The sequence below is a fragment of the Crocuta crocuta genome, unplaced genomic scaffold (genome assembly GCF_008692635.1).
Source record: "Crocuta crocuta isolate KB4526 unplaced genomic scaffold, BGI_CrCroc_1.0 scaffold339, whole genome shotgun sequence".
NCBI classification, from domain to species: Eukaryota; Metazoa; Chordata; class Mammalia; order Carnivora; family Hyaenidae; genus Crocuta; species Crocuta crocuta.
The window spans coordinates 2,318,910-2,335,095 of NW_027530357.1; the positions used below are offsets into that span (position 1 = coordinate 2,318,910).

General features: G+C 38.7%; 1 protein-coding gene across 1 annotated transcript in view; it reads right to left on the bottom strand.

The window, feature by feature from the left end:
* Positions 1-16,186, bottom strand: part of BICDL1 (BICD family like cargo adaptor 1) — a 138,877-nt gene that overhangs the window by 87,706 nt on the left and 34,985 nt on the right. Inside the window, exons 4-5 of the mRNA XM_077766048.1 lie at positions 15,952-16,186; positions 7,637-7,852 (exon numbers count right to left, since the gene is read on the bottom strand). Coding sequence (XP_077622174.1) covers positions 7,637-7,852; positions 15,952-16,186 — 451 coding nt within the window. The remainder of the gene's footprint in view (positions 1-7,636; positions 7,853-15,951) is intronic.

Sequence of the window (16,186 nt, forward strand, 5' to 3'; positions counted from 1 at the left end):
TAAAAGAAGTTCTAGATAAATTAAAGATCTAAATGTAAAAAACAAGCCTTAAGTTTTTGTAATTAATATGAGAAAATGTCTTTATGGCTTGGAGAATAGGACAAAGCAAAACACAAAAGAACAAATCATAAAAGAAATGATTAATAAATTTGACTTCACTGAAAGTACAGACTTCTGTTTAAAAATTCCATTTCAGATACATGAAACTGATTTCTTTTTTAAAGTAGGCTCCATATCCAACGTGAAGCCCAATGTGGGGTTTGAACCCACTACCCTGAGATCAACACCTGCCCCGAGATCAAGAATCAGGTGCCCAACTGAGAGCCACTCAAGTGCCTGGAGACTGATTTTTAAAACCAACACCAAGTGTTGGTGAAGATGAGAACAATCACAGATACTGGCTCTCACACACACTGTGCGTTAAGAATGTAAACTTGTACAACAGTTTTGGAGAGTAATTTGGCAATATCTCATAGAATTGAAGAGGTCTTTACTCTTAGACCAAGCAATTCCACTCCTAGGTTTACCAGATTAACACAAATATATGTGCACAAGAAGAAAAGGTACAAGAATAAAAGGTACAAGAATAGTTACTGCAGGAAAGTGTATAGTAATGAAAAATTAGGAAGTTAAAGGTTTATCAATAAAAGACTAAGTATACTATACTATATTTGCACAAATAATAAACAGTTGGAATAAATGAACTAGAACTATATTTATTAATATAAGTCAATTCCTAAAACATAACATTGAGCCAAAAGAATGAAGTATAGAATGATGTGAACATGATGCTGTCATTTATTAAATGTTTGAAACTTGGAAAAAAATTACTATTATACAATGTTAATAGATTAGTATATATATGTTGACATATTTGCACACACGTGTCTATGTAGTATAAACACATGAATCAGAAGAAGAGTAACTGGAAAAGTGGAGAGGATGGACATGAAACCCTCAAATGTATCAATACTATTTTATCTCTTAAAAAATCTGAATATGACAAAATGTTAAGATTTTACAAAGTTGGGTTTATGTTATTGTCTGCAGTTTTCTGTGCACTTGAAGTATGTCATGATTTTGTAAATGGAAAATGCATAATTATCCAAAAATGATAACCCAGTACATAATAAACAGTCACTAAGACTGTATACATTTGGTCCTGCAGTCTGAAACCCTGACCCCTACTAGAGAAAGTGGGATTAGGATTAAGCATATGGCTCTGCTGTTGGTAGGATGAGGAGTGGGGTAAGGAGGAGAGGGGGCAGGGGAACATGTGAATTATTTCATGTAAAATACTGCAGGGAAAAAGTGTAAGAGCATTTCCCAGCCAGTTTCTAAACTCTAGAACTACGTATGTTGGGGAAAAAACTCTAGAAGTCCCTAAGAAATTTTAACCTCCCCCACCCCACCTTTTAAGGAGACATCATCATTTTTCCCATTCTTTGGTCAACAAACGCCTTAGTGTTTACAAGGATGTGTAAGTAGTGTTTTATTAGTATAAACTATGAAAATGCCTTCTTTTACTGAAATTTCTAACACTACTGAGATTCATTTTGAAAATATCTTATGTTGGGGTGCCTGGGTGGCTTAGTCAGTTAAGCATCTGACTTCCAGCTCAGATCATGATCTTGTGGTTCACCAATTCAAGCCCTGTGTCAGGTTCTATGCTGACAGCTTGGAGCCTGGAGCCTGCTTCAGATTCTGTCTCCCTCTCTCTCTGCCCCTCCCTCACTCATGCCCACTCACTCTCTAAAAATAAATTAAAATATTTAAAAAGTTTTAGTAAAAAAAGAAAATATCGTATGTCAACTTCTTCTGAAGGCTGAAAAGGCTAAATAAGAAGTTTGTTATTATTGACATTATTATTATTATTATGAACAAGACTGTTTCTACACTGTTTAAATAATGTGTTGGCTTGCTGCTGTACATGCAAACTCTAAGAAGTTTCTACAGTGCCTAAAATATAGTATAAGCTGTCGCAAGTTAAATTGGTGAATGATCACTTCAGGACTCTTTCACACTAATCAGAACTCTATTATCTTCATTACTACTGTTGGGGAGAAAAACCATCTGGGGGCTCTGGAGGATTCTGCTGTAACGCCCGTGAAAAGAACTGTATTATGTATCTATCACAAGGATTCTCAGGGCACCTGGGTAGCTCAGTCGGTTAAGCATCTGATTCTTCCTCTTGGTTCAGGTCATAATCTCACAGTTCATGAGTTGGAGCCCTGGGCGCGCGGGCACGCGCTCTCTCTCTCAAAATAAATAAATAAATTAAAAAAAAAAAAAAAGGATTTTCAAAAAATCTCTAAGTTTTCAAAAAATTAAGTTTTATGCAGCATGACCCATGTTTCCCCTCTCCTCTTTCTGAAAGCAAGGCCCACTATAGTCTTTCCACTTCAAAAAAAAATGTTTATGGGGCGCCTGGGTGGCTCAGTCGGTTAAGCATCCGACTTCAGCTCAGGTCGTGGTCTCGCGGTTCTGAGTTCGAGCCCCGTGTCAGGCTCTGTGCCGGCAGTTCAAAGCCTGGAGCCTGTTTCAGATTTTGTGTCTCCCTCTCTCTCTGCCCCTCTCCCGCTCATGTTCCATCTCCCTCTGTCTCAAAAATAAACAAACACTAAAAGAATTTAAAAAAAAATTTTTTTTTCATTTTTGAGAGCAGGGAGTGGCAGGGGAGCACAGAGGATCCAAAGCAGGCTCAGGGCGCCTGGGTGGCTCAGTCGGTTAAGCGTCTGACTTCAGCTCAGGTCATGATCTCAAGGTTCGTGGGTTCGAGCCCCATGTAGGGCTCTGTGCTGAAAGCTAGCTCAGAGGCTGGAGGCTGTTTCGGATTCTGTGTCTCCCTCTCTCTCTAACCCTCCCCTGTTAACGCTGTCTCTCTCTCTCTCAGAAATGAATAAAACATTAAAAAAAAAAAAAAAAAAGCAGGCCCTGTGCTGATAAGCAGAGAGCCTGGTGCATGGCTCAAACTCACAAACTGCAAGATCATAACCTGAGCTAAAGTCAGATGCACAACTGACTGAACGATTCAAGTGCCCCTCCACTTTTTTTTTTTTTTTAAATGGACTCAATACCCACGATAATTGAACTCATGACCCTGCTGAGCTGAGATCAAGAGTTGGATACTTAACCGACTGAGCCACCCAGGTGCCCCATCTTTCCACTTTTGAGGCAGAATAAGTGTCTAACATGTCCTTTTAAACCCCACTGTCAATGCCATCATGGTGTTACTTTCTAACTCGAAAGTGAATTACGCTTTCTCCAAATATGTCAGCCTGAGTGCCACAAAAATGAGTCTCACAGAATTTTAGAAGCTAGAAGAGAATTTAGAGGGCATTTTGTCCAAAGGAACAAATAAGCTGGAATAACAGCATCCCCAGGGTATATGAGGCAGTGTCTAGGGGATACAAAAGGCTGACTAAATTCCTAGGAGGGTCATTTTTACTCAGATATTTTTGAATACAGATCTAACTATGAGACAAAACACCTCCAAGTACTAATATATGTTGGGGACATGAGACTCTTCTGCACTCAGGTTAAAGAATCAACGTTTGACTAGATACAGAAACTCTATCTAATGAAGACATGGTAATTATAAATCATGTTACCATGTATTGAGCACTTATAATATGCTAGACACTGTGGTTAGAGCTTTACATATATTCTCTCATTTACTCCTCCTAACACGATCAGGTAATAGTGATAATATAATTGTTTCCATTTTACAAAGAAGGAAAACTAAGGTTTAAAAAAGTGAAAAAACTTTTGCCTGTTTCCCCAACTAGTAAATAGCAGAGTTGGTCTTTGGCCACAGGTCTATCTCTAAAACCTGTGACCTTAATTGCTGCCTTAGAAATCTGAAACTAAAGCTCGGGAACCCTAACAAATCCCGAATTAGAAAAGCCTTAAAAAAGCCATGTGTCTTTCTGTGCCTCAAGTATATTCCCAGCTATAAAGTTAGAACAATATTTATCACTTCCTTCATGATAATGAGGATCCAGAAGCTCATGGGATATATATGCTCATAGCATCCTATTTTAGAGCTGAAAAGAACCTCAGTCACATAAAAACTTGTACATGAATGTTTATGGTAACCTTATTCATAACAGCGAAAAAGTGAAACAACCCAAATGTCCATCAACTAATGAATAAACAAAATGTCATATCCATATGATGGAATATTCTCAGCCATAAAAATAAAATATTGATATATGCTACAATGTAGATGAACCTTGAGACATCACACTAAGGGAATGATGTCAGTCGCAAAGAATCACGTGTGTATGATTTCATTTATATGAAATGTCCAGAATAGGCAAATCCATAGAAAAAGAAAGTAGATTAATGATTACCAGGGGTCAGGGCATTGGGTGGGGGTGGGGTAGTCAGGAGGAATGGAAAGTGACTACTAATGGGTATAGGATTTCTTTTGAGGGGGGGGCGGTGAAATATTCCATAATTAGTGGTGACAGGCTTCTGGGTGGCTCAGTTAAGTGTCCAACTTTGGCTTAGGTCATGATATTGCAGTTCATGGGTTCAAGCACTGCATTTAGGCTCTGTGCTGACAGCGCAGAGCCTGGAGCCTGCTTCTGTCTGTGTGTCTGTCCCTTTCTCTGACCCTCCTCCACTCATGTTCGTTCTCTGTCTCTCTCAAAAATAAACAAATATTAAAAAAAAAGATACTGGTGACAGTTCCACAACCTTGTGAATATACTAAAACTCAGTGAATTTTATAGCTTTAAAAAGTAAATGTTATGGTATATGAATTAATCTCCAATAGAGCTGTTATTGAAAAAAAGAAAGAAAAAGGCACCTGAGTGGCTTAGCTGGTTAAACATCCAACTCTTGATTTCAGCTCAGGTCAGGATCTCATAGCTTGTGAGTTCGAGCCCCACATCAGACTCTGTACTAACAGTTAACAGAGCCTCCTTGGGATTCTCTCTCCCTCTCTCTCGGCTCCTTCCCTGTTTGAACTCTCTCTCAAAATAAATAAAGTTAAAAAATACATAAATTAAAAAAAAAAAAAAAAAAAGAATCTTGGAGGCAGAGGCAGCAAAAGAAATATACTTAAAAATACTTCAGCAGTGCCTGGCTGGCTCAGTCAGAACATGCAACTCCTGGTCTGGAGGTTGTGGGTTCAAGCCCCACACTGAGTATAGACATTACAAAATAACTAAATAAATAACTTAAAAAATACTGTGGACAAAAGCATCACAGAAATATTGTGCTAAGTTTTAAATATTACACATTGCATGCTTATAAAGACATGTTAGACACATTCTAAAAGTGAGGCCTTCTACTATCTCTGCTGGTTGTTATCTTGTCCCATGAGAATCTTAATTCACTTCAAAGAACTCAACTCCTTTAGTTCCTGAATACCCAGTTAATAAAATAATAAAATACAATCTAAACTGGCTGCTGATAGAAACCCCAGGGGCTTGTCCTGCTTAAAAAGAGAAAGGGAAAAAAAAGCCACAAAACTCACCAAGGACCTACATTCAAGGCCAGAGAGGATAACAAGAATCTAGATCTAGTGGAAATGTTATCCCCCTATATCCTTTTGAAAACAGCTTATCAGGATTTTCTACAAAGAAACTAGGCAAAGGAACTCCAACTATAAAGATAATGCTTTATTAAAACAACCATTATCATTGAAATCCTCACCTTCATATACTGCAGCATTACAAAGACACATTATCTTATTTTCGTTTCAACAGTACTTGTATAAGGTATAGATTTTTATCCCATTTTAAAGATTAGAAAAGTGAGGCACAAACGTCAACTAGTCAATGAGAAGCAGGGTCAAGATTCAATATGCATCTAAATTCTAAGCTCTATGCTCTTTTGCTATGTCATGTTTAATATTTACTTTCTCCCTTCACCTCTTTTGGCCACCTATCTTTCACCAGATCAGAAAGCAGAATTGAGTCTGTTTCTGCTCATATTATTTTATAACATGAAATTACTCCCAAGAGATAATTTCTCCTTTAATTGTTTTGGTTTGTTGCATTCTTTTCATAGGTTTCCATAAGAGACACTTGCTCAGAATAAATATTAATATTTATTTTTCTTTTGTGGGGAAGGCAGAGAGAGAGGGGGAGAGAGAGAATACCAAGCAGGCTCTTCACTGTCAGCACAGAGCCTGATGCAGGGCTTGATCTCACAAACCCACTCAAAATAAGTATTAAATAAATGCTGAATAAATAAATCAATCTGACTAGCCTGTCCAGTTAACTTAATCTTTCATGAATAATGAATGAACACTCAAAACCTGAAAAATCTTATAAGGATAGAGATTCCCTTCCCATTTGCTGCAAAAGGTTTTAGAAAGGAGTCAGAGATGCTATTACTGAACTGGCCTTTAAATGACTTCTTGAAGAACTGTCCAACTCTTTCTTTCCGGTCAATCAAATGGTGATTTAATCCCCTAGACGGGAAGGCAAGACCTCTATTTCTGCCTATCATGTGGATTCTTACCTTTTACATGTGTCACTATGTCCTGCAGCTAGCTATTTTCTAAGTTATTAGGCATCTCTTTTTCCCCTTCCTTGTGCCTTCCCTGTCTCCCTCTCCTTCCTCCCTCCTTCCATTTTCTCCTCTACCTCTCCTTGCCCCTTTCCCTAGCGTTAGCATTCACCTCACACTTCCTAGTGAGGCATGAAGGTTTTGACCCATCTCAGAGTATCCACGGGAACCAACTATGACAAACTAAATGACTTCATACGGTGTTACCCTTGAATTAGTGGAAATGCCAAGAATTTTCCATGTGCTGCTCTAGCTAAGCCTCTTCCAAAGACCAAAGCATGACCTACAGATGAGATCAGACTAGAAGTTCTTTTTTCCTCTGATAACTAAAGAGTTAATAGTTTTATTTTCAACACATAAGAAGGACTGAGGTACCATAGTAAATCCCACTCTTAAGTTTGAAAAGTGGATGGATTTAGAGACCAGAGCATTAATAACATTCCTGCATTTGTTAAAAAAGTATGTTCTGTATATAAATAAGATTTGTACCTATTCAGCCCTTCCTCTTTGCCATGATTTCAGTCTTGATCCTAGTTAATTAATACTGCCATAATACAATCCTATAAAGGCACAAGAACTTTTTACTTAATAGGATAAAAAAGAACCAATTTTAAATAAACATATACCTCTTTTCATATTTAAATAATATGAAGAAACGTACATTCACAAATGTAACATCACTGAAAATCATTTGCTCTAATTTCCCCAAGCTTTTGAGCTTAAAGATGGTACCATTTAATATCTGAACTAAATTCATTAACATAATTTTATCCATGACAGACTTTCTCTAGGCAAAGGAATCCTAGACTTTTAGAGCTATACCGAATGTCAGAAATTCTTAGGCACAACTCTTTCATCTTAAAAATGAAAACTCTCCCAAGTTAAGTAATTGTCAAAGTCTCACAGCTGATTAATGACAGTTAAGTGTTTTTGGCTCCTGACTCCTAGTTCACACAGCTAACATTCTCATAGGTGAAAATTATTCAGCTTGATATCAACATCAAAGGCAACAAAAACTACTTTTACCATATGTATGACCGACATCAAATGGCAGCTTTGGTTTCAACTTTCACTATTTTGTACCATAAATTCTTAACTTGTGGCTTACCCTGCTGAGTTGATCCAATAACCTCTGGTTCTGTTCTGATAATTCCTGGACAGCCCGTGTTTTTTCTCGATCTGCTTCCCGTAGATGAACCTGCTGCCTCTCCAACTCATCCTGAAGTTGTTTCACATCACTCTCCAGCTCTGACACGCGCCCTTCCCATTCCCCTTCTCGGTTCTCAAATCGTCTTCTTAGTTCGTGTTTCTCTTGTTCTAAGTGCTGGGTGAGAAGTGAAAAGGATTTAAAAACTGTTAAAAATTCACACCCTTTGCTTTTTTTCTCTTTTCACACTCTCCTAACTTTTCTTCTTCCCAGTCAGCACAACAAAACACTCTGCCACATGGGAAAAGTTGCCTATTTCACAGCTACAAAAACACTCCCTTCTTATAGAGAAGGGAAGGAGTTGGTTTCACAAAAAGAATGCCATTCTTATTAAAAATGCTTGATATTACTGTGTTTATTCTTGTCCTTGGGCATGGGACTGTGGACTTAGGAATTCACTTAAAATTCAGCAAGTCATCTAATTAACTGGTAAATTATATATTTAAACAACACATGTCCTTAAGAAGGCTTCTTTTGGAATCAGCTATTATGCCTGGCATAATACCAGGCACTTAGAATCAAAGAATTTTCAGAGATGGAAAGAACTCCAGAGATCCTTCAGGTTAACCATCTTTTCTTACAAATGAGGTAACATACGTTTAGAGGTCAGGTAACAAGCTCAAGGTCAAACTAGTAAATGGCAGAGCTGGGATTTGTGTTTAAGTCATCTGACTCTGTTTAGTGCTCTAAATCACAATTCAATAAATATTTGTTGCGATATATAGCATTATATTCAGATATCAAGCAAGTTTAGCTTCAGGTCTACTTTAAATCATGGGTAATCAGCTTTACACATTTATTTCTGATCCATTCATTTATTCTTGAGGAGTACTTGCTATGGGTCAGCCACTATGCTGGAGATATAGTGAAAAGTACAACAGACATGGTCCTTGCCTTTATGTAACTTTCATTCTATTGGGAGAGACTGATAAAAGTAGTAAATTGTGGCGCACCTTAGTGGCTCAGTAAGTTAAGCGTCCGACTCTTGATTTTTGCTCAGGTCATCATCTCATGGTTCATAAGTTTGAGCCCCAATCAGGCTTCATGCTCATAGCACGAAGACTGTCTAAGATTCTCTTTCCCTCTCTCTCTGTTCCTCCCTCACTTGTGCTGTCTCTCTCTCTCTCTCTCAAAATAAATAAACTTAAAAAAAAATAAGTTGTGTGTGACAAATGGTATGCAAAGTACAGATGGCTTGAAGCAGCACCTCAGTAAAAAAGGATTCTTTTGAAGGAAGTAAGAATACCTTTTTCTTTTTTTTTTCCTTCAAGTTTTATTTATTTAAGTAATCTCTACACCCAATGCAGGAACTGAACTCATGACCCTGGATCAAGAGTCGCATCCTCTTCCACCTGAGCCAGTCAGGTGCCCCTCTTTTTGTTTCTGTGAGATAAAAATGCATGTCTCTTAACAGAAGCAAGTATTTTCTACTTAAAAAGCATATTAGTACAAAAAACCAAAGTCTATACCCTGAGGAGTATATTAAAAGTTAATGCTCAATTGAAGAAGGGGCTCTCAGAAAAGCTGATATAATTGTTGAAAATATACCCACCTGGACCCCAATCCCAAAGTTCGTGATTAGTTAAGAATGGGATGAAGCCTAGGCATGCATCTCTCTACCCATCTATCTATCTATACTGGCTCTACAGGAAATTCTGATGCACTAAAGGTTGATACCGAGCACTGAGACTGTTTCAACAAGCTAAAATGAACATATAATCTTCTTCAGAATACTCTGTCATCTCTTCTACTTGGCTAACCAACTGAGACACCCAGGCACGCTGTCACCCCTCCCCCCACCCCCCGGTCATTTCTTCTACTTGGGAAGTTGCACTCTTATTCTATCCAAGTTCTCACTTTTTGAATATTTTTTGGAATAATTATTTTGGAAAGCATTAAGGGTAAGTGTATAGTTACACAAGAAAATGAAAATCAGTCACATTATTTCACATCTAAGATATGTCTAAAAAAGAGATTAGCCCATTTCACCCTGACATCTTATTCCCCTTTTTTGCTGAGTGACTTGTTAACGTTTCTGAAAGTCAAATTTGTTCCTAAAAGATGAAAATTTACCATGACAGAGCAATCAAAATAACGTGCCAAAAGATAAAATCAGTAACCCAAAATGAAAAATCTGATCACATTAGCAAAGGCAGTTTTTACGGAAAGAAATGTATGGCCCCCCCAGGTCGACCACTCTGGGAAATAACTCATTCAGATATAGTCACTCTAGTATGTATGTTGAAAAAGTCACATTATAGTTGTACTTTATAGAACCTCAGCTTAGAGCATGCACGGAAAGGAAGGATAAGGGAGGGGCTTCTACTCATCAGCCTAAGAACTTTCTGCTCTGTGCTTCCCTCATATTTGCTAAACTCCAAAAATGAGAATGTTTTAGTCACTTCACTTCACTTTAGAGACTTCAGAAAGATGAAATGCAGAAACAAATGCTAATTGCAATCTTAAAACTGTGATACTTGGTTTTATTCAGTTTTTCCAAAATGAAAAAGATTGAGCAGAAGGCAACAGCAAGAACTCAGTAATCACAGTGTTACTGAGAGGCCAGATAAATTAGGCTTGTGTTCTAAAAGAACAGAGAGACTTAAAAATATTCAGCAAACAGCTGTTAGTGAACAGCCCAACTAAGCAACTAAAACAATCCAATCCACTTGGAGCTGGGGGAGGGGTTGAGACAGGTGGTGCTGATCAGTCTATTCTGTCCTTAGATTTCTTTGGTCATGTGACAAACTTCCTAATCCAGGTTTCCCAGCACTGAAAAAGGCGTCAAGACTTTCCTATTAGTGAACAGAAAGAATTTAGCCTTTTGTCTAATAAAAGAAAGATTTCTTAGGATTGTATTTTCATTAAGTGTTAAGTTAACCAGAAAACTCTAGGTAGCATATTAGGAAGTATGGAGATCAGGGATTATATGTTATTTATGTTATATGTCATTTTATATATTATGTGTTATTCTATGTTCCATGTTATTTTAAAGTTAACATCTACACCTGAAATTAATATCAATTATACCTCAATAAACAAAAGAAGAAACGTTAACATCAAAACTGTTAAGGTCATCAAAAACAAGGAAAGTCTAAAAAGGTGTCATAGCAGCGGCACCTGGGTGGCTCAGTCATTAAACATCTGATTCTTGATTTTAGCTCAGGTCATAATCTCATGGTCCATGAGATCCAGCCTGTATCAGGCTCTGAGCTTGACAGTGTGGAGCCTGCCTAGGATTCTTCTCTTTCTCTCTTTCTCTGCCCCTCCCTCGAGCTCAAGCACATGCACTCTCACTCTCTCTCAAAATAAATAAGTATGAAAAAAAACTGCCACAGCAAAGACAAAACTAAGAAGATAGAAAAACTGAATGTAATATATCCAGAATGCAATCTTGGAACAGAAAAATACCGTACATCAAGGCTAAGGAAATCTGAATAAATGAAGGAGTTCAGTTAACAGAGTATCAGTAATGGGTTTTTAATCATGGCAAGTGTGCCGTGATAATTTAAGATGTTAGTAACAGAGGAAATTGAGTGCAGGACGTATGCAAACTTTCTGTACCATCTTTCCATTTTTTCTGTAAATCTGAAACCATTCTTAAAAAAAGGTTTATTTAAAACTCTGAAAAATAAAGTGAACATTATTAGTCAATCTAAAATTGGGTGTTACTGAAAATGGATTTCTGCCAAGAACTAAAAAAAAACACCATTCTCATAAGTCCAGGATATGTTTCTTGAAAAACACAAAGAAAAAGTACTATTTAAAAAAACAATTTTTAATGTTTTATTTATTTCTGAGAGAGAGAGAGAGAGAGAGAGAGAGGGGGAGAGAAACAGCATGAGCAGGGGAGAGTCAGAGAGAGAGAGAGGGAGACACAGAATCCGAAATAGGCTCCAGGCTCCGAGCTGGCTGTCAGCACAGAGCCCGATACGGGCCCCGAACCCATGAACCGGGAGATCATGACCTGAGCCGAAGTCGGATGCTTGCTTAACCAACTGAGCCACCCAGGTGCCCTACTATTTTTTTTTTAAGTGGACCAAACTGTATACAAATAAGGAGCTCTGGATTTGCCTCCCCCAAATCTACTTGTGACTCTCATTAGGTGATCACTTTCATTTGTTTTGCCCTTAAAAAAAAAATAGTACTAGAATTCTAAGAATTGGCCTGCAGAAGGAAGAAAATGTAGTTGAGGTAAAAGACTACCTCTGCATGCAGTAAGAGATAATCTACCCTCAGCTGGAATAGGAAAAAGGGGGATCTTGCATGTTAAAAACAATATTTTAGAAACTAAAAAATGTTTAATTTCTGAAGAAAAAAGTATATAAATCCACGTTACTCTCCTAGTTCACACTCCGGGGAAAAAACTAAGGACCTGGCTGGATATAAGATTTAAAAGCAAAAGATCTCATTTGTAGGTGCAGAAAAAATAAATTTTAAAAAGTAGCTTTAGGGGCACCTGGCTGGCTCTGTTGGTGGAGTGTGACTCGTGGCCTCAGGGTTGTGAATTTGAGCCCCATGTTGGATGTACAGATTACTTAAAAAAATAAAATCTTGGGTCACCTGGGTGGCTCAGTTGGTTAAGTGTTCAACTCTTGGTTTCCAGCTCAGGTCATTTCTCATAGTTTGTGAGTTCAAGCCCTGCATCTGGCTCCGTGCTGACCATGCGAAGCCTGCTTGGGATTCCCTCTCTCCTCTTTCTCGATTCCTCCCCCACTAGCGCTGTCTCTCTCTCAAAATAAATTTTAAAAAAAGATCTTTAAAAAATAAAATCTTAAAAAAATAACTGTAGAACTTTAAGCATATGAAAAGAGAATTCTGTGAGTGAATAAAATACAATATAGTCAATTTAAGAGTGGGAAAAAATGACCACAATATTCTAGTCTTTTAAGTTAAATTGAATCTTCATTTTAACCCTAAGAGATACATAGCCAAAAAAATGCTATGTCAATCTTTAAGCCATTAAAGACTTTAAAGAGTGTGCCTTTAATAAGAGAGCAGTATAAGATCTGGTATTTTATGTTTTAAATGACAAAACAAAATCTTTTTTTAAACTTTTTTTTTTTAATGTTTTATTTATTTCTAGGAGACAGAGAGAGAGACAGCGTGAGCAGGGGAGGGTCAGAGAGAGAGGGAGTCACGGACTGAAACAGGCTCCAGGCTCTGAGCTGGCAGTCAGCACAGAGCCCGACGGGGGGCTCGAACCCACGAACCGCGAGATCATGACCTAAGCGAAAGCAGGACGCTTAACCGACTAAGCCACCCAGGCGCCCCTAAATGACAAAACAAAATCTTAGGTTTGGCACACAGAATACCTTTGGAAAGGCACTCCATATTAACTAGTGAACAGGTAGAAAAAAATCTTGACAATGGCTTACTGCTCTGAAGTTAGAAAGGTGCCAATTTTGTAGTAAGGGAACAGAGGGAACTAAAACAAGACCAGTCTCACTATTTAATAGTGAAACCAGCATTCTCTCTCAGACTCCACTTAAGTGTTAATCTTTCTTTTTTTAAAGGTTTTTTTGTTTAATATTTTTATTTATTTCTAGGAGAGAGAGAGAGAGAGAGTGCGAGCAGGGGGGGGTCAGAGAGAGGGAGGGAGACATAGACTCTGAAATAGGCTCCAGGCTCTGAGCTGGCAGTCAGCACAGAGCCCGACGCGGGGCCTGAACCCACAAACCGCGAGATCATGACCTAAGCGAAAGTCGGACGCTTAACTGACTAAGCCACCCAGGCGCCCCAAGTGTTAATCTTTCAAATCAACCTGTGAGAAAATGTGTTTGACTCCACTGACAGTTTGTGGAAAATTACAAATGCTTTTTAAAGTAAAGGCTAGTTTTCTACTCTTAAATTGAAAATATTGCATGGCAGTGTTAAACTTTATAAAATATTTTGTCCCTAAGCAGATATTCTAAAAATCTAGGCTGCTTAAAGTATATACTGAGTTGGGGCACCTGGGTGGCTCAGTCACTGCACTGAGAGCTCAGAGCCTGCTTGGGATTCTCTCTCCCTCTCTCTGCCTCTCCTCCACTTGTGCTCGCTCGCTCTCTCAAAATAAGCTTTTTAAAAAAAAAGTTAAAGAAAATATATGCTGTGAGGAAAATTCACTTGCAGGTATCAAATGAAATCGTCCTCTGTTAATTAGGTTTGTCTCTCTCATATTAACAAGAATTAACAAGGAACTAATGACAATATTTTTATGAGATCTTTTTAAATGTTTTTAAAAACCTAAAAATTGTTAATGATAATCTTCCTTGAGATATACATGAAAATATACCTTGAAAAAACAGTATAACTGAACCCTCCAATACTCATGTTCAGTAACGATCAATATATTTGGCTTTTTAAACAAAGTCTAGAAATGTAAGTATACGGAACCTAAAATTTATCACCTTCACCATTTTTAAGTGTACAGTTGAGTAGTGTTAAGTACATTCACACTATTGTGCAACCAACCCTCCAGAAATCAAAATATACACTGGAGTTCGTATGGTGACCTGTAGAGGAATGATGATTTTACGAGCTAATTTAAGAGCTTTAAACTATTTTATTACTGTCTATGTGGTTAACAGCAAAAAGTCAAAGGTAATTTATTCTTCCACAATTGAACCCTTCTTGTTAAAGAATTTTTAAATCTTTCTCCTTTGTGGAAGAAATGTATAAAGGCTCCACACGGAACCCAGGAGGTGTGTAACTGCACTCAGGATTACTCCGAAATCCATCACTAATCAAACTGACTGATATGATGTTCCTTTCAAGTTAGCTGTTTCCTCAATCAAGTCCCTCACTGAAGGAATTTCAAATCACAAGTATAAATCTCTGCAGTAGTACTTCCATATAGAGTCGTGTAACTGAATCCCGTTTAAAAAAAAAAAAAACAACCTTTTATTTCTAGACCTCTACTTCAAGTGAAAATTAAACAATTCAATTCATTGGGTTGCTTTTTGGCAGTCTACCTATAGGTTTCACAAACCACTTTTCAGACAGGTATCTCAGGAGTTCATCGACGGGCAGACCTAGTTAATAGGCCAACTGAACTACAGGGCACTCAACTGGTTTCCTTTTTGCTCCCTGATTTACTTTTGATATGTCGTTAGACTACAAACACATACTTAAATCTTATTATAGAAAAGTTTCTGGATTTACATTCTGACTGTTCAACCAGCAGCAGTGATATGGAAGGAGACTAGAGTCAATTTCAGACCTTATTCAGGTCTGTACTATTCTCTTGTAACTAAGAACAAAAAGAACTGGTTGCAACCAAACTGGGTAACAATAGTAAATGCAGAGGCAGAAAAAATTTAGCTCGTCTCCACTGCTAAAGATACCCTCCACCCCCTTTAAAAATTTTTTTCTCTAATTTTTACAAAGGCTGGCATTCCATACCACTTTAAAGGCCCTTTCCCAGTAAAGGGCAAGAAAACAAGCATAGCTTCAAAAGACTTTGGTCCAGAAAACTGGCAGAAATCTTACATACTTTAGGAGGTATTTATAATAGTTAAGGTAATATGGTTCTCAAAGATTGCATTTGGCCACCGTATTACATGCATGAGGCCCAGAACACACACACAAAAAGCATACTGTTTAAATACAAAATACACCTAAATGCCAAGGTCCAAATTAAATCCACTACCAACAGTCACATGCTGAGCCCAGGCTTGCCTGATTTCTGCAATGGAACCACATTTCCTAATCCCTGAATATCTGAAGGCTATATAAAGCTGCTTGAGGGGCACTTGTTTCCCACAACTCTGAGCTGTCGGGAAGTTAAGACAAGGGCATCTGGAGGCCTTGACGCCAAAACTGGAAGGCTTTAAGGCTAACACCCTGATTAGAGATTAACTACCCCGAAAACCTGGAGCATATTTTAAATGCTTCCCGACTTTCTCATTTCTCTGTGTGCAGACATCACCTCGGCGCTGTATAAATTAGTCATACTGTAAGCTCTATTTTAGATGCTGTGTACAGTGCATATATAGAACGGCCCACAGCGGGGCTGGGGCGTCGCGTGGACCCATTTGCTGAAGTCAGGTGGATTCAATGTTGCCCTGATCGGATAATTCGAAACCCTCCACCCGACCCCTCCCTCCAGGTGGTTTTCTGTTAAGCCGGGGTGAGTAAGGAAGGAGTAGGGTGGGTGGCTCCCGAAGCTGAAGCTGCCTAGGGCCGGGCGGGCTCCCCCTGCTTCCCACCCATCCCACGAGGGACGTCCTCACCTCCAGCTTGTCTGTCAGCTCCTTGTGCATCTGCTCGTACTGCCGGCTCATGTCCTGGTTCCTCTCGAGCAGCGCCTTGCCCAGCCGGGCCGCCAACACCAGATCCTTCTCTTTCTGCCGGATCACCGACAGCAGTTCGGGATCCTGGGCGGGCGGCGGCTGCAGTCCGGACCCCTCGGCCGGAGGCCCGGCCTCGGCCTGAGAATGCTCCCCGGGGTCGGACGGCCGTTCCCCG